This window comes from Hyperolius riggenbachi, chromosome 3 (assembly GCF_040937935.1).
Source record: "Hyperolius riggenbachi isolate aHypRig1 chromosome 3, aHypRig1.pri, whole genome shotgun sequence".
Taxonomy (NCBI): domain Eukaryota; kingdom Metazoa; phylum Chordata; class Amphibia; order Anura; family Hyperoliidae; genus Hyperolius; species Hyperolius riggenbachi.
Genome location: NC_090648.1, coordinates 445,628,762 through 445,647,582, shown reverse-complemented (window position 1 = coordinate 445,647,582; position 18,821 = coordinate 445,628,762). Strand labels below are relative to the sequence as shown.

General features: G+C 42.3%; 1 protein-coding gene across 2 annotated transcripts in view; it reads left to right on the top strand.

Moving 5' to 3' along the window:
* ATP10B (ATPase phospholipid transporting 10B (putative)) overlaps positions 1-18,821 on the top strand; it is a 312,037-nt gene that overhangs the window by 212,848 nt on the left and 80,368 nt on the right. For both annotated transcript variants that reach the window (XM_068277816.1, XM_068277817.1), the window contains one exon: positions 3,812-4,016. In XM_068277816.1, coding sequence (XP_068133917.1) covers positions 3,812-4,016 — 205 coding nt within the window. The remainder of the gene's footprint in view (positions 1-3,811; positions 4,017-18,821) is intronic.

Sequence of the window (18,821 nt, the reverse complement as noted above, 5' to 3'; positions counted from 1 at the left end):
TCTTTTGTACACAGCACAACGAATTTAAAAAGAATATAAAAGTGTAGATTACATGCCCATGGTTGGAGAACTTGAAATGTCTGTTGAACTGGTTTCCAGCAATAGATGCAGATGGTTTATAAAGGGACCAGTACTTTATGGTGTATAGGGTGAGAACAATAAGGAAATAAAAATACCAAAATCCACAGTTTTATTTTATGTCCACTTTCTTGTTTATTATTACTTATCACTGGCTTGTTTGCTGTCCCGTCTCTTGCATGATAATTGAGAACAAATGTGAACAGGAAGTTCCACTGTGGGAAAATCCCAAGTAATAAATATTGAACAAGTAAAGCTTTATTGATTCTGCTAGTTGCTGCTCCACCATGGTCCAGAGTGCTCCTGAATTTGTTTCCACCAATAGCAGCAGACATGGATGATAAAGGGGCTCTTTCAAGTTGTGCATATCACAAATGATCAACCAACAGGCAAGGTTAATGGACCACTCCAGTGTAAAAACTAAGCAGATAAAATCGGACATAACTGACAGGTTTTGAACTAGTCCTTCTCCTCATGGTGATTCTCAGGGTTTTCATTGTTTTCAAAAGCATTTCCTTAACGGCAGTTTAACTGCCAAAATGGTAAGATCCCAACCAGCCTCCCTAAATCACATGCACACTGTTTTGTCCTGTTAGAACCTGCCATTCAGGAAATACTTTTGAAAACAAAGTAAACCCTGAAAATCCCACATGAGGTAAATGACTAGTCCAAAACCTGTCAGGTTTTAATTGCTGAATTTTTTTTGATGGAGTGGTCCTTTTACATACAATCACTCTGGACTCTTGGTTCAGGCGACTGTACTCTATTATTTGTATAGACAAAGGACAGCGAAGCATGGGGAAGTACTATGGTTGGATGTAGGTTAGGATAGATTATCTGTGGTGGGAAAATTACATATTTATTGGCCGGGAAGATCTGTTTTGGCAAACTACTGTTCCCAAGGGCATGGTCAGTTCCAAATATCGGGGGGCACCAGTAGGTATGGTCATTGAGATAAAAATAGTAAAAAAGTAGTTGATGCAGGATTATGCAAACTTTGTATAAAAATGAAGACAGCTTGAAAATGGCCAATCGAATCTCACCAAGGTATAGTTTGATTGGCCCATTTTCAAGCTGCGGACATTTGCATAAAAAGAGGTATCAGTTCAGAATGATGTGCATCTCACTGACACCAGTGCAGACACACAATCATTGTCAGTTTTTACTATAAACTGCTGTAGTTGCACATAGATGTACACAACTTTACACACTTGGAATTAGACCAATGAAATGTAGTAGTTTTAGATTATTTTGATTGATTCAATTGAAAGCTACACCTATTCTGAATTAGCCCAATTTCAGGCTACATGCATTTTGCATTAAATTTGATTGGAAGTTGAATTCTTTACACCTCGTTGGCCATTCTCTGTCGAAAAACAAGGTTAATTCCCAACCCACTTTCCAGCAGAAATATGATTGCAATCCACTAATAACACTACCGATGGGAGCAGATCTGAGTTAACTGTTTAAACCTTAGCAGCCAGTTTATTTGGAGGCTTGCAGGTCCTCCAGGCCAATTTATTTTAGGTATTTTTTTTATTTTTTATTTGATACATTTCCTGGCGCTGGCTGCTTATTAGTATTGCTGTAATGTATTTATAACCACTTGTCACTAGAGACAGTGTGAGACGACAGCTTCTGCTTTCAGTGTCTATTTTCTGCTAGTAGTAGAGAGAGATCAAAGCATTCCAAGAATTTACAGCACAGCGCGTTCTGCCAGCTGAGCTCAAAAGCAGTGCACTTTTAACTCATTAGCAGCTTCAATGAAGTTATCTCATTTTTTTTTTAAATCAATTAATCTATATTTAGAATTAGTCAGCGAAAGGCTAATAAATCTGACTTGACGCAAATTGTATGTTATATTAATGCAAATGTAGGCGGCTTGGAATTGAACCAACCTAGTACAGTGACCGATGATTTTGATTGGTCCACTTCTGAGCTACATAAAATGAACATCCAATGCGCATCGTCTCCCAACTCTTAGCATCTAATCTGTTTAAATTGTGTCAAGTCTGATCAACTATACATTGCTGCTTAAAGGGACACTTAAGTCAAACAAAAAAAATGAGTTTTACCCACCTAGGGCTTCCAATAGCCCCCTGCAGCTGTCCGGTGCCCTCGCTGTCTCCCTCCCATCCTCCTGGCCCTGCCAGCAGCCACTTCCTGTTTCGGTGACAGGAGCTGTCAGGCTGGGGACGCGAGTGATTCTTCGCGTTCCCAGACACATTAGCACCCTCTATGCTGCTATATGGTATATGATATATGCTATAGCAGCATAGATGGCGCTATTGTGGCCAGGAACGTGAAGAATCACTCGTGTCCCCAGCCTGTCAGCTCCTGTCACCGAAACAGGAAGTGGCTGCCGGCGGGGCCAGGAGGATCGGAGGGAGATGGCGAGGGCACCGGACAGATGCAGCGGGCTATTGGAAGCCCCAGGTGAGTAAAACTCATTTTTTTGTTTGACTTAAGTGTCCCTTTAAGATTAATGATTAGGCAGTAAAGCCACTGTTAACAAGTGCCTAATAATAAATATAACAGTAGTGGTATACTTTTGAATATCAAACATATTATTTTAAAGCCCCAAAAAAGAACAACCGATCTGGTTTTAAGGACATTACTGGTAAAGAGTCTGTCCTTGATGTCACCATTAAGATTAGCATTAGAAATTAGTTTACTATGCCAAATACAACACCAACCTGAAAGGCTCTGACTTGTATGATTCATATCATTTGCATATTTATTTGGAAACAATACAGTGCAAATAATATTTATTGCCGCCTATTTGCTAGTCCTGTTAACGAGCTCCTGGTACGGATGAATGAGTCAGTAATTGTAAAAACTTGACTGATGGAATGTGTGCTATTATGTATTTTTTGTTTTGTTCTGTTTTAGGTTTTTTAGTTAGAAAGGCAGATTGTTTTTGTTTTGTTTTTGTTGTTGTTTGCTACTTTAGACTTAAATTACTGAAGGGTTTGTTTAATAAATATGACTGTGCATTTGAGGCACTAGGGTGTATTTTATATAAGCATTTCTCTTTCTAATGCTGGGAATACACGGTTCGTTTCTGGCGCTCGATTCTCCTCTCGATCGTTTTTGCCGCTCGATTCTGCAGTTGATTCTGTTATCTTCCGCTCGTTTTCCTTACCTTTTTCCATTCCCTTCTATCAGGAATCGAACGGCAAAACGATCGATCAAGAGATCGAACATGTCGGAAATGATCTACCGCACCATCTAATCACCTCAAAAACTAACTATGTATTCCCAGCTTTAAGCAACTGTCTTATAAGTAAATACTTTTTTTCTACAGCATGAGAGCCCACCACAGGAAAATCGCACCGCAGCATTTCCTATTTCATTCATCCTGTGGCAGAGTTTTCCAACAGGGTTATTGGTTTAGCCCCTCGCGCTCAGTGACTTGCTCCCTGCTGGACAGGAAGTGTGTCACTAGATTTTGACCGATAAGGGCATGCACGCCGCACCGCTACCGCAACCATCTAAATAGATTGTTGCGTTGCCATTGCCCTACCCATGCGAGGTTCTTGGTAGTGGCATCGGCCCGATTGGCCAACTTGGCTGAGAACCACCCAGCTTGTGTATACAACAGTAAACCAGTTTCTCCGAATTTTGAAAGGACATGAGTCTATCTTTCTAATGGTTTTATTTGTATACTGGCTTTGTCTATATGTACTGAAAAATAATCCATCTGAAACATGTCTCTTTTTCTGTTTTTAAGGGATGAGCAAGCCTTTGTGGAAAAGTGTTGGAAGGATGTGCGTGTTGGCGACTTTGTCAAGTTGTTTTGTAATGAGATCATTCCAGCAGACATACTATTGCTCTATTCTTCTGATCAGAACGGGATTTGTCACATAGAAACTGCTAACCTGGATGGAGAGACCAACCTCAAGCAACGACAAGTGGTCAAAGGTTTTTCAAATCCCGTGAGTAAGCCCTACTTCACATTATAATTCTTACAGTTCTAATTCTGTCTGTCCAGTCTTTACAGGTTTACAAGCATCCTTAGCTAAAGCTCCAGTTCTGATGCAGTCTTTTCATTTGCACCAAACGAGACACAATTTTAAAGAACTGTGAATAAAAAGTTCTATAAAAAAAAAAAATTGTACCTACTGCATTAGTTTAAAGTTTTGGTTGTTTTTTTTTTTTTTTTACCTTTTCCACAGCAAACTACAGTTGCCTGCTCAGTCCCAGTCAGTCTGAAATGTACCTGAATTAGTCTACGTAGGCATACAGGTAGAAGGCTGATTGCTCCGTCAGGAGAAGCCACGCCTGCCTGCTGACTAATAGCATATCATTGCTGTTAGTCTGATGCCATGCCTCAGCTTGATTGGGACTAGAGGGAAAGGGGAGGAGTGAGGGAGACGGCTCTGAGGAGTACATGATGATCTATGAATTTATGATGATCTATGCACTGTATTTTTTTCTTCCTTTTTTTCAAAATTACAGCACAATTACAGCATTTTCTACAACTTTTTTACAGTATTTTTATTATCGATTTACAATGTACATATTCCGTGGTGCAGTATGTATAAGTCATTGAAAATGATGTTCTATTTTAGGTTTGGAAAGAAGAGAGAACCACTGTTAAAATTTTATTGCTATTGTGTGTCATCTCTGAGAATTTCCATTACTTCCTGCCCAGACAGGAAGTCCTGAAATCTTTTTCAAGAGGGACCTGAGATGGCAAACAATTGAACATTTTTTTGTAGGGTGTAGGGTGACAAAAGCTACAATCCCCAATATGTTTTTATTGTTGTCTATCATTTGCTATCCCAGAGACTACCAGTTTCCGTACTGAAGCAATGAAGCGCTACGAAGGGCACAAGGACAAAGAGTAAGGTCAAATCTTTTCAATGAAGGAGAGACGTTTAAACCACCAAAAGTTTCTAACCACTTTCCACAGTATTAGCAACCAAAACAGACAGCAGTTACTGTTGTTATTATGTTTGCATGAACTCCTGGTCGCTGAGGAGGGGAAATTGACCTTCACAGAGATTTGCACCTTTAGAGAGTAATTAATTAAAGTGCTTGAAGACAAGTTTTTTTGTTCCCATGGCACCAGTCAGATATTCCGTTACTCCTCACGGTCAGTAAGAGGGAATGAAATGGAGAACCTGATTGGTTACAAAGGATAATATGAACAAAGCACATTATACATTTGCGGTTATCACCAACGGTATAAGAGATATCGTGTTCTGCATCACTGCTTTCCTGTAGAGATCTATTTGACTTAAAGTAAACCTGAAGTAAGGAAACTCGCTTAAGGTGATTTACCAAAGAAGAGAGACGGCTATTGATACTATAGTCTTCCCTTTCCTACATGCTGGCAATCTTCCCTGCACCATCCCCCCGTTAAACTTCTGCTGCCTGCCAGGTCGAATATTGTTTTCGATAGTGATACGGCAGGCATCAGACGTAGTTTTGTCCCCAAATACTTCTGAAGGCAAGTGGATCCATACTGTGCATGTGCAAGCTGGGACTTGCATGTACGCGGTACTGATGCACTCGCCTTAGGAAATACTCAGGGACGCAAATACTTCTGAAGCCTGGCTAAAGACTACCGAAGCACTAGAAGAATGAGAAAGTTTAACAGGGAACAGCACAGGAACGAGTATGGAAGAACAGGAAGGCTTCATAGTATCCAGAGCCTCCCCTTTTCTTAGGCAAGTATCAAACCTGAAGTAAGTTTCCTCATTACAGGTTTGCTTTAAACACAGAGAACAATTCTTGTCCATATTTTCTGCACCGGTGTTTCTTTACAGATATTTATTTCACCACAAACGTATGCAGGCAGCCATATTTTGGTCAAGGCCATAACACGTGTAGTGATGGTCATGTCTAGGAGAACTCATGGAGAAGCATGTGATTTGCTTGATCAGTTGTTAGATTGCAAAGCTCTGATTTGCTTTGATCACACCCTGCTTTAGCACTTGATCGTGACTAGCCAATCAGAAACTTCCATATCTATCACCTGGCCAAACTGATCACATGCTTCTCCATGAGTTCTCCTAGGTATGACCATCACTAAACATGTGTAGGCCTCAGGCAAGCTTGAACACCTTGATAAAGAGTGGCATGCCACGTGATTCACTTATCAGAATCTGTCCTTTTTACAACATGGGCGTGTTGTCCTCTGTCCTTTGCAAACTGTTTTTTTCAGTTGAAACTGTCCTTCTCTCGCCCCAGGATTGTTTTATTGATTTTTTTTTATAATGATGACATATCTGGACACCTGCAGCATTCGCCAGTATGACCCCGCCTAGGCTCAACTCTGCTCTATTGAACGGGTTTGAGTCTTTCGATGATATATAAGCCAGCACTGTTTTTGTGTGCTGACACTTTTACTATTTCACTAATCTAATGTACAAAGTATATTTGGCTTTTGATCTTGTAGCTGTTTCCTCAAAGTAGATAAACTTTTACTTTATCACCTGAACATATTGTAGGTAGAGGTAAAAGGGAATTGACTTAATGGAATGCTTATGCCTAACCGCTATTGTTGTGGTAACTCACCTTGAAGTCCTCGCAGCATTTGTTCAGCTCGCACGACCTCCCATTCATTGAATTAAACCCACTGCTTGGCTGGGAACTCAACCGCATGTGTGTACAATGACAGTTACAACAGTACAAAACAGGTTAACATAATTTCAGGTGAAGCTTCTTGTAGCTGTTCCTCAAACCCGTCTGCCGGTCTTTATCTCTGGAATCATGTGACCTTACTATTCGGGTGAATGGTCCATCGAGCTCAAGTACCTTTTGAGCTTTGATCGGTGCTCTTTCAACTCTTTCTTGACCACACCCCACCACGCCATATCCCAAGAACCCTTTTGTCACTTCCACATTGCCTTCCTGCCTCTGCCGCTTAGAATACTGGAGAGGGGAGGATAAATGACTATAACAACTATCCTTCCCCTACAGTCAGCTGCACGAGGATGAGTGATTGGAGGCTGGGATGATGCAATGAGGCACTATCCCCTCTCCAGAAGCTGATGAAACTTCAGAGCGACATCAATATCATTTTGGGGATCTGGTGAGTATGGGAGGAGGGGGGTTAAAGAGAGTGGGGCAACAACTTGACCTTAGTGGGGTGGAAAGCTTACAAAAATATTTTAGATGTGTGTCTCAAAGTTTGATAAAGCTGTTAAAAAAGAAAGGCAATGGAAGGCACACCTTTCCTAGTGAATCAGGAAAAAGACTGGCTCATCAGCACAGCCTGCTGTATAAATGTATAACATTATTGTTATATATTGATACAACAGGTGGTGCTGATGAGCCGTTCTTTTCTCTGTTCTGAATGCATTACGTTCTTAGCATTCATAGCACGTTATAGCGATTTGATTGGTGCAGCACATTTCCTGAGTTTGTTTCAAACTTATAGGAGTTTTTTTTTGCAAACAACAAAAGGTAAGACAACGTGTTTCATGGGTATCCCAGCTTCTTCAGGTCAATGACTGAAAAAGGGGCCAAGTGGTTGAGGTGAATTGGTGTGAGCAGCTTGAAGATACCTGCAAGATGTGTTGTCCTATTTCCAGGGTGCTCACATCCGTTCCCCTCAACTACTTGGCAAATGTTTTTGTTAGTTACCTGAAGAAGCTGAGGATACCCGCAAAACGCGTTGTCTTGACTTTTGTTGTGTGTAATACACTTATTAGTCCTATATGCTTGTTTGATTAATCAGGAGAAGTAAGCCTGCCATCGCCTCTCTTTTTAAAGTTATAAAGCATGTTCTTTCCTATTGGGTGCGCGGACACACACACACACACACACACACACACACACACACACACACACACACACACACACACACACACACACACACACACCTACACACACACCTACACACACACCTACACACACACCTACACACACACCTACACACACACCTACACACACACACACACACACACCTACACACACCTACACCTACACCTGCACCTGCACCTACACACACACACACACACACACACACACACCTACACACCTACACACACACCTACACACACACCTACACACACACACACACACCTACACACACACACACACCTACACACACACACACCTACACACACACACACCTACACACACACACCTACACACACACACCTACACACACACCTACACACACACCTACACACCTACACACACACCTACACACACACCTACACACCTACACACACACCTACACACACACCTACACACACACACACACACACACACACACACACACACACACACCTACACACACACACACCTACACACACACACACACCTACACACACACACACACACCTACACACACACACACCTACACACACACACACCTACACACACACACACACACACACACACACCTACACACACACACACACACACACACCTACACACACACTTACCTACACACACACACCTACACACACACACACACACCTACACACACACACACACACCTACACACACACACACACACCTACACACACACACACCTACACACACACACACCTACACACACACACACACACACACACACCTACACACACACACACCTACACACACCTACACACACACTTACCTACACACACACACCTACACACACACACACACACCTACACACACACACACACACCTACACACACACACACACACCTACACACACACACACACACACACACACACACACACCTCATGAGAATTATGACTGTTAATAATACGTTTTGGAATTTACAGTGCATTTTACCTGAATAAGCTCTTTGTGTACTGAAGGTTACATCAGTTTGAAAGTTACTTTTTCCCCCCTCTCATTGTCTACATAGCACTGAGGTGACTAAGATATTAACGTTTTCCCTGTGACATTTTGTAGAATTTCTTCTGAGCTGTGAATTTAAAATGAGGTCTAATTCAATCTACACCCATAATGCTGTTTGACTTTGGAAGTGCTCTGTCATTTACCATATAAATGCCACCTTCCACGCATTGAGAGACAGATGTCTTTTACAAAGAGAAAGAGAATCCGCAAAAATGCGACTCTGTGGGCGTTGAACTTTGCGTTCCAAAACTGTCATCGGCACCATTTATAGCACAAGTGCTCTTTCAGAATAAAAGCCATGAATGGAATGAGAACACCGCCCAAGCTGAAGGAGCGTCGAGATTCTTCTATTTCTCTGCCTTACTGGCAAACATCTGGTGAGAAAGAGACCAAACAGTACAGTTCACACCACATGTAGTCAGTGGGGCACGACCGCACTAAAGGACACCGAAAGTGAGAATAGAGCAATATCATCCACCAGGCAAGCTAGGCAGGTGCTTGGGGCCTCGTGGGCTCACCTGCCACCTTCTTTGACCTCTTTCCACTTCAGCTTACCAAGAGGACCACAAGAGGGCCCAAATCTACTACCTTGCCCAGGGCCTCATTACATCTTGATCGATCAACACAAAAGACAAATATTGTCTTGACAAAGACGCACTTGTGTGTCGATACGCGTCGTCCTTATCACCCTGCACACAAACCTTGCTTGGACACCAGACCTGCCATGTTACCCTTGTTGATGTCCCCCACTGGCCAAGGTCCATGTCCGAGGAGTGAAACATTGGGCAAGTGAGACATGCTTGCTATTATCATTTTTGATCTTGTATGTGCATTTCTTCTGCAACTTGCAAACCGAATTAAAGGTAGATTGGGCGGCATGGTAGCGTAGTGGTTAGCACTGTCACCTTGCAGCGCTAGGTCCACAGTTCGAATCCCAGCCAGTGACAATATAGTCCGTGCCGTTGCAGGGACTAGATTGTGAACTGCTTGAAGTGACAGTTAGGGACTTGCCTATGTACATACCAATATACAAAATATATAGAAATAGGCAGTGTTTCTGATCTTGAAACCAGGAAAATTACTATAAAAGTGGCTATTCTGAATAATTTACTGCAATCGCCTATATATCACGACAGTGTCTCTTTAAAGGATACCCGAAGTGACATGATGAGATAGACATATGTATGTACAGTGCCTAGCACTATGCTGTGTTCCTTTTTTTCTTTCTCTGTCTGAAAGAGTTAAATATCAGGTATGTAAGTGGCTGACTCAGTCTTGACAGAAAGTGACTACAGTGTGACCCTCACTGATAAGAAATTATAACTATAAAACACTTTCTTAGCAGAAAATGGCTTCTGAGAGCAAGAAAGAGATAAAAAGGGGAATTTCTTATCAGTGAGTGTCACACTGTAGTCACTTCCTGTCTGAGTCAGCCACTTACATACGATATTAACTCTTTCAGGCAGAGAAAGAAAAAAAGGAACACAGCATAGTTATTTGTGTGCTAGGCACAGTACATACCCATGTCTGTCTCATCATGTCACATGTCACATGTCACTTTGGGTATCCTTTAAGTAAATGATGCTATAACCCAGATCTCGCATTATGATAAAGCAGGCTGGAACAGCTATCCATCTTGTTTATATCCCTTAACCATCCAACAAAAACCTCATCACACAAAACTCAATTTGTCATCAATGTGGTGATTTATTTATTCTTAGGCTGTGGTATGATTAACATACCACTGATTGTATTTGCAGTTTTGTTTAGCTTCAGCCACAAGTGTGACAATCTGCTGCCAATTTCTATTCCTTCCCTCTTTTCAGTTCTTATATAAAAGCTGTCTTTGTGCTGCTACTGTATGTGTTGGTGTCCTGACAACCCACACAAATGTATTTTTATCATGCGGTGACACTCGTACCAGCTACTATGCAGCACAGAACTTCCATGAATTGAATTCTGCCAATCGATGTGCTGCGTTAGGTACAATTCCTGTCTGCTGCTGCAATATTTGTCGTAACCTCTTAAGAACTACGATTGTGTAACAGTAAAAAAATTATCGTTTGAAAATACATACATAGATTTCGATTTGTACCAGAAAAATAAGCATTATAAATAATGTTTTCTTATGTTGCTGTCACTTACAGTAGGTAGTAAAATCTGACCGGTCTTGGACTATTCCATTTTCTCACAGTGGGATCATAGGGTTTTCAAAAAAAAAAATTGTTTCCATAAAGCAGACCTGAACTCAGAACTTCCTCTCTGCTCTAAAAGATAAGCAACAGCATAATAACCTTAAAATACTGCGATCAGAGCCCACCAACAGAAAGCTCTGTTGGTGGGCAGAAAAAGGGGTGGGGTCACTGGTGTGCCAGGTTGTAGGGCGCTGCAACGAGGCCTTAAAGCTGGCCTTATTAGTAAAAAAAAAAAAATAGCCTAGTCACTAGGTGGGGAGGAGCCTGTGGTCCTTAAGTGGTTAAAGAAAAACATTTCTTTACAGCTGATACAAATCCTGCAATAAATCTGCAGTGTGTCTACTTCCTGCTTTCATGGAAGAAGACATATCGATAACATCCTGTGTTTCAAATTAGCTGTTCTGCCATGGCAGAGGAGATTCCTGAGCTGACACACCTGAGGGATCAAATTACAGTGGTGATTAGTCTCTGATGAGGGGGAACAAGACAGGCTAAACCCTTTAGATACATACAGGGGGCATTTCTATAGGTTTTCCTTCTGTCCTGTGCAAGAGTTCAGGTCCACTTTAAGGCAGTTGCTTAGACAATTAACACTTTGCCAAAATACTTTGTAGGGGGGAGGGGGCTGGTTGACCAGGTAGATTATTAATTTAACCACTTGCCGACCGCGCACTCATACCGCGCGTCAGCAAAGTGGCAGCTGCAGGACCAGCGACGCAGTTCTGCGTCGCTGGCTGCAGGCTAATTAATCAGGAAGCAGCCGCTCGCGCGAGCGGCTGCTTCCTGTCAATTCACGGCAGGGGGCTGCGTGAATAGCCTGCGGGCCGCCGATCGCGGCTCACAGGCTAATTGTAAACACAAGCGGAAATAAACCGCATTGTTTACATTGTACGGCGCTGCTGCAGATCGGCGATCCCCGGCCAATCAGCGGCCGGGGATCGCCGCCATGTGACAGGGGACAGCCTGTCACTGGCTGCACAGGACGGATAGCGTCCTGTGCAGCCCAGATCACCAGGGGGGACAGGGAGGAGAGGGAGGGGGGGAATCTCGCCGCGGAGGGGGGCTTTGAGGTGCCCCCCCCCCCCGCAACACCCATCAGGCAGGAGCGATCAGACCCCCCCAGCACATCATCCCCCTAGTGGGGAAAAAAGGGGGCGATCTGGTCGCTCTGCCTGCACCCTGATCTGTGCTGGGGGCTGTACAGCCCACCCAGCACAGATCAGCTAAAACAGCGCTGGTCCTTAAGGGGGGGTAAAGGGTGGGTCCTCAAGAGGTTAACTAAAAGTACTATCAGGAAAGGTGGTTCACTGGAACAAATGTGCAATTATTGATGGTTAGTAAAACACAAATAATTCAAGGTTAATGCTTATTTTGTGAAGATGTATGCAGACAGGAAATGGACCAATCAAAATGAGTCACAACACTACACTACAAGAGTGTCACATGGAAAGATGCCGTATTTGCCGTCTAGATTGAATGAGGGCAATAGATGTCTAGAAAACATGGCCGTGTCTTTGTGTACTTTTCAGGTATTAGAGACAGGCAACTAAGTGCTTAGGTGTAAAATGTATACGGAAGTTCAGTCAATATAGTAGTAAGAAATGTGGGCACTGGCTGCTGGGCAGTAAAATGGGCGCTGTATAGATCGCAGTGTTATTTGGGGCTAAAACGCACCTGATCTGCATGCTTGTTCAGGGTCTAGAGCTTAAAGTAGAGGCAGAGGACAGCCAGGCAATGTGCATTATTTAAAGGACAACTGAAGTGAAACTGCCATATTTATTTCCATCTAAGCATTGCCAGTTGCCTGGCAACCCTGCTGATCCTCTGCCGCTAATACTATTAGCCATAGCCCCTGAACAAGCATGCAGCAGATCGGGTGTTTCTGACATTAATGTCAGATCTGACAAGACTAGCTGCATGCTTGTTTCTGGTGTTATTCAGATACTACTGCAGAGAAATAGACCAGCAGGGCTGCCAGGCAACTGGTATTGATTAAAAGGAAATACATATGGCAGCCTCTGTATACCTCTCATTACAGTTGTGCTTTAAAAAGAAATAAACATGTCAGCCTCCATACCCCTCTCACCTTGGGATCCCATTAAGTCTGCTTTGCAAGCATTCTTGTTAGTATGGCTCTGACTTTCTCAGTGACTTAATGAAGAAGTCCCTGCCAGTAACATCCAGTCTTTTTATTGACTTTATTTACACTCTATTTCTGACATTTGCTAACAAGTGAGAATTTCCTCCGCTGGGCTTGCAGACTGTCCCCTACGCTGCTGACAGGAGTCATTTTTCACAGACTGTGGCTACTTGACATGTATGCTTTGCCTATCCCGGTTGTCTGTGGCCCTCCCCAACATTCTCACCAGGCTCAGCATAGCGATTATAATGATGTGATCCATAAATGAATTAGAGGTTGTCAGCTCCCGGCTTAGGAAGCTGCTTGCCGTGTAGTCGCCACGTGTGGATGCTGGAAAACTTGAAGCATTTTAGCATGTGAATTCTTGGCTGAATTCTCCACGTTTGAAGCAAGAGTTGTTTCGGCCTCGGCAGCAAATGCAATTTTTGTAGGAGTTGCTCTTTTTTATCCACAGCCAGACCTTTCCAAAGGGCAGAGATTACTGCAATGTCTGTGAAATCATTGTTTTACATACATTTCCATAAGTCATCTCTGTGTTGGAGTGCATTTATTTTTTTAAAGGACATCTATTGCAAAAAAAAAAAATTTAACATTTAAAATAAATACATATAAATGTTCATATTGTCCAGATTAAAATGCCCTATAAAAGTTGCTTTTGTTCCTATGTTGCTGTCACTTACAGTAGGTAGGGGAAATCTGACAGATCTGTCAGGTTTTGAACTATTCCATCTCCTCATGGGGAGATTCACAGTTATTTGTTTATTTGCTAATTCACCCACTGATTGACATTGTGAGAATAGTGAGGCTGGCTGGCATCTTTCCAGGGAGTGCATTCGTTAAGAATAACTGTAATGCTGAGAATTAGGCATGGGCTCACGAGTAGTTACGCGTCCCTAAGGACTCAAATTCGAGATTTAAAGAGGAACTCCAGTGAACATTTTTCTGTTGGCAGGTGATGTAGCTGCTGCATGGTTTTTGGCAGTTGGAAACAGCTGTAAACCGCTATTTCCCACAAAATTTCGAACTTTTCTTGTGGGAGGGGTTACTTGTGGGAGGGGTTTCACCACAATATCAGTCATACAGTGCCCCCTAATGGTCTGTTTGTGAAAAGGAATATATTTCTCATGTAAAAGGGGGTATCAGCTACTGATTGGGATAAAGTTCAATTTTTGGTCTAAGTTTCTCTTTAAATGAGGCTCAATTGCCTCAGGAGTGCGGCTGAATCTGAAGGGGTTATTTACCCATAAGTCCGTCGTCCTCCCTGCACTCCAAATAGCTTGCACGCGTCCTATTGGACACGTTGCAAGCCTTACTACACACACTTCCTCCTTCAAGCCAGAAAGGAGGAAGTGCGTGGCGGTGAGGCTTGCAATGCGTCCAATAGGACGTGCGCAAGCTGTTTGGAGCGCAGGTAGGACAACGGACTTATGGGTAACTAACCCCTTCAGATCCAGCCGCACTCCTGAGGCAATTGAGCATCAATTAAATCACGAATTCGAGTCCTTAGGGACTCGTAACTACTTGTGAGCCCATTCCTGCTAAGAATCCTCCATGAAGAGATAGAAGAATAGTCCAAAATCTGTCAGCATTTTTACTACCTACTGTAAGTGACAGCAACATGGGATGAACGTAAATTATAGTGCATTTCACTGTGGGAGAAATGTACATTATTATATGTACTTTAAAATTGGCAATTTTTGTGATGGTGGTTTTAGTTTCCTAGAATTATTGTTTCCTATAAATTCCAAGGCTTGCCCCACTGCCTGATCCCTTTTCTATGAATTTAGTGGATGGGGTTACATGATTGTTGCCCGTGGTTTCCGGCTATAAGGATCATAGCTCTTATTTTTATCTGCACTTTGTTGTTGACGCCAGTACAAACATGCCTGTTCTTTCAAGACTGTAAACGATTTAAGTTGTGAGCTGTTCAGATACAGCTAATTAAATGCTTTACATTTGATTAGAACGCTGCATTTCACTTTCCTTGCTCTCCCACAGGGCACTAATTCACTTAGAATGGAACAAAAAACAAACAAAAAGAAACAATAAGAAAGAATCAGGTAACAGACTGTAAAATTGTTCTTGCCTTTTAGGCTGTGTTACACAACTCAAGGCAATCATAAGTTTTGCAAATCAAATGTAAGTCTGCTGAGAGCTGTATTTTAGTCAAGAATTGGTAGAAATAAAAATCTGTGTGTAGGGATTCTACCTATTTCACACATTCACTGACTAAACTACTGTGTCAAATCTTTATCTCTGTAGACTCACAGCTACTAGATGTATCCACCCACTTCTCTTCATTGCTGCCCCGCCCTTCTCTAGCCTATTTCCCCACTGGCTTCCATTCCATTAAGATTACCATTCAAATGCCTATACTTTGAATTCAAACAACTTCATGGCTAATGTCTAACCCAGGCATGGACAAACTTGGCCCTCCAGCTGTTATGGAACTACAAGACCCACAATGCATTTGCCTTTATGAGTCATGACTGTGGCTGTAAGACTCATGCAATGCATTGTGGGAGTTGTAGTTCCTTAACAGCTGGAGGGCCAAGTTTGCCCATGCCTGGACTAACCTGTGTCTCTGATTTCAGACACCAACATACAGCAAAGCACCTACAGCCTTTCTCTAATAATTGTAATGAGAATGTCCTACCTGCACATAAGTTCCTTCCACTCCCACATAGGGATTCAGGATTTCTCTCGGGCTGCCCTCTTTCAGTGGAATTCCCTTTCTCATCCTTAGAAGAGTTTCACCCATGTTAAACATATCTAAACAGTCCCTAAAAAAACAACCTCTTCACCTGCCTACCAATCCTCCTATCTGCCTTATTTTCAGTAAATACTTGCCAACAACAAACATTCGATTCCTAGAACATTAGACATGAATGCCTTCTTTATCTACTGAACTCTCTTAGCTCTCCTCAAATAGTACGTACACACACACACACACACACATGCACGCACGCACGCACGCACGCACGCACACACACACACACACCACTTTTTCTCAAAACAAGTCTAAAAAGTATAACCTTGTTATTACGAGGCAAGATACACCTCACTGGCTCAAACTCTCTCAGCTCACACAACAAATCCTTGCTGTAAATGTTAAGGCAGGTTTGTAGCCGCTTTTTTTTTAAAATAATGCTGTTTGTGTGAAGCCGGGGTCTTTACAATTTGGAATGGGAATCAGTTGCTACAATCAATACAGACCAAATAAGAACAGTTACAGCTTAATTAGCTCATGAACAGGACCTGCCATTCATTGTTATGCTGTTCAGGCTATCTTTGTTATGTTCAGTAGTGACCAATAAAGTGTTACCATTCATCCCAGAAACTAGCAGTTGTGTATGCGAATTTCATAAAGCACAGTCTGCTAAGAATGGTCCCATGGTGCCCCCTCAAGTAGTTGTCACCCCAGGCATCTGTCTGGTTTGTCTATGCCTATAAACAAACCAGGTCCCCAATCAGCAGAAATCTTAACAGCCATATGGGTGCATACTTATATTTACATGTATGGCACTTTTCCAGGGCCAGGTTGTCTGGGGAAAAGTAGGACGCAATAGGGGTTGTTCAGAAAAATCCTCAACTCAAATTACTGACTGTGAGATCAACATGCGTCTGAACTGTGTGCAGATCAGCGAAAACCTGAGATTACCCCGAGTAATAGTCATCATATCCTGAATGATCTGTTCATTTAAACAGCATGAAATTCCGGGTGGGCGGGATTCCAGAAGTGTGATCTGTATACGTTTTCATAACTGACTCAAGCGATGGAGCTGATGTCACCACAGATTTAGGACAGTAGTTGGGTTAAGTTTAGCGTGGATTATCACTACTGTGATTTTGACATCTTTGTTAAAGTGACATGAGATAAACGTGTATCTACAGTGCAAAAGTGGAAGGGAGCTGGAAGAAACGGCAGGTAAGTTAAACTGACATCTTTTATTCACTTTAGGTACCCTTAAAAAAGGCATCTGAAGTAAGAGGGATATGGAGGTTGACATAAATTCTGATAATTTGCCTTGAATTCTTTCAGGCATAGATCTTGAACAAGCATGCTGATCAGGTGCTTTGAGTGAAGTTTGACTGGATTAGTCAACTAGTATTATTTAAAAGGAAATAAATATGGCAGCTGCCATATACCTCTCACTTCCTCTATGGTTTAAATTAAGATGTGCATCAGGGCTGGATTTACCTTAAGGCACTATAGGCACGTGTCTACAGGCGCCTGATGTTGGAAAGGCAGCACACTCCCCTCCCCTAGTGCTTCCCTCCCTTCCTATGCAGAGTCCCAAGCAGAGCATAAATTAAAGCTTACTCGCCCAACTTTTTGCACAATTCCACTGACAAGATCTTCCTTCAGTAGGGTGCACCACTAGCTACTTAATTCTGAGGGTACCTCTGGCTACCTAATGCTAAGGGGCACATGTAGGTACCTATGACAGGCAAGGGAAGTAAGGGAGGAGTCACACCTGTGTCAGCCAGCACATTTGCGTTGCAGTTTGGTGAGGGTTTTAGGATCATGGAGGGTGAAGTCTAGGGTGCCAGGACTTCTGTGCCTATAGGCTCCTGTGATGTAAATCCGGGCCTGTTGTGCATAATGTGCTTTCCTGAGCAGTTACTGCTAATACCATCAATCTTCTTGAGAAAAACAGAGCAGTCTTCAGAGCACAGCAACCTGGCTGCGATTAATACAAAATCTTGTCCCATGGTTTCATTTCAAGGCACTGAAAGAAACTGAAGTCAGATAGTGACTCGCTTGGCTTTCTGATATCATATATGTATTTTTTATGGACCACTAAACCTATTACTAGAAGTTGTGAGATTTGACATTGTGGTGCCGCTGTGTTCTGGGCTTCTTTGCTTGCATATCCATAATGATATCATTGCGATCATGTAAGGACTTGCATTGCGCTGGATTAGCACAAATGATTATCAAGAATTTGTTTTGCAATGGTGGGTTTCACACTCTAATAATGACTGTTAAAGACTCTTGGGTTTTGTAATCTTTATCTATACTTTAAAATGCCCCAATTTCCTGTTCTCAACTATGAATAATAAAGTTTTTTCATTTTGGATGAGGCACATGAAGACAGCTGTGCAAACTCAGTTACCCATGTAATAAAAAGAAATGAATGATGCAAAGTTGGGTAACAGTAAAAAAGGGCGCAGGAGGCTAGTGGACAAATCGGGCGCCGCCATTCACTCCCATAATAAATATCGTTTAATGGGCGCCCGATAGGAAAAAAGGGCGCCGGAGAAAAATAACGTTTTAAAAGCGGCGCCCGGAGACTTAATGTTTTATTACTGCTTCTCATGATTACACATTATTTAATGATTTATACATTTTTTAATATTATTTTTAAACGAAAAACAGTACAATATTTTTTTCAAACATTATTTTTAAACGAAAAAACCGCACAATATGTTTTTGAAACTTTATTAATGCTTATTACAGGGGGGTCTTAGGTTTAGGCACCAACAGGGGGGTCTTAGGTTTAGGCACCAACAGGGGGGTCTTAGGTTTAGGCACTAACAGGGGGGTCTAGGGGTTAGGGGTAGGTACAGGGAGGGTTACTTAGGC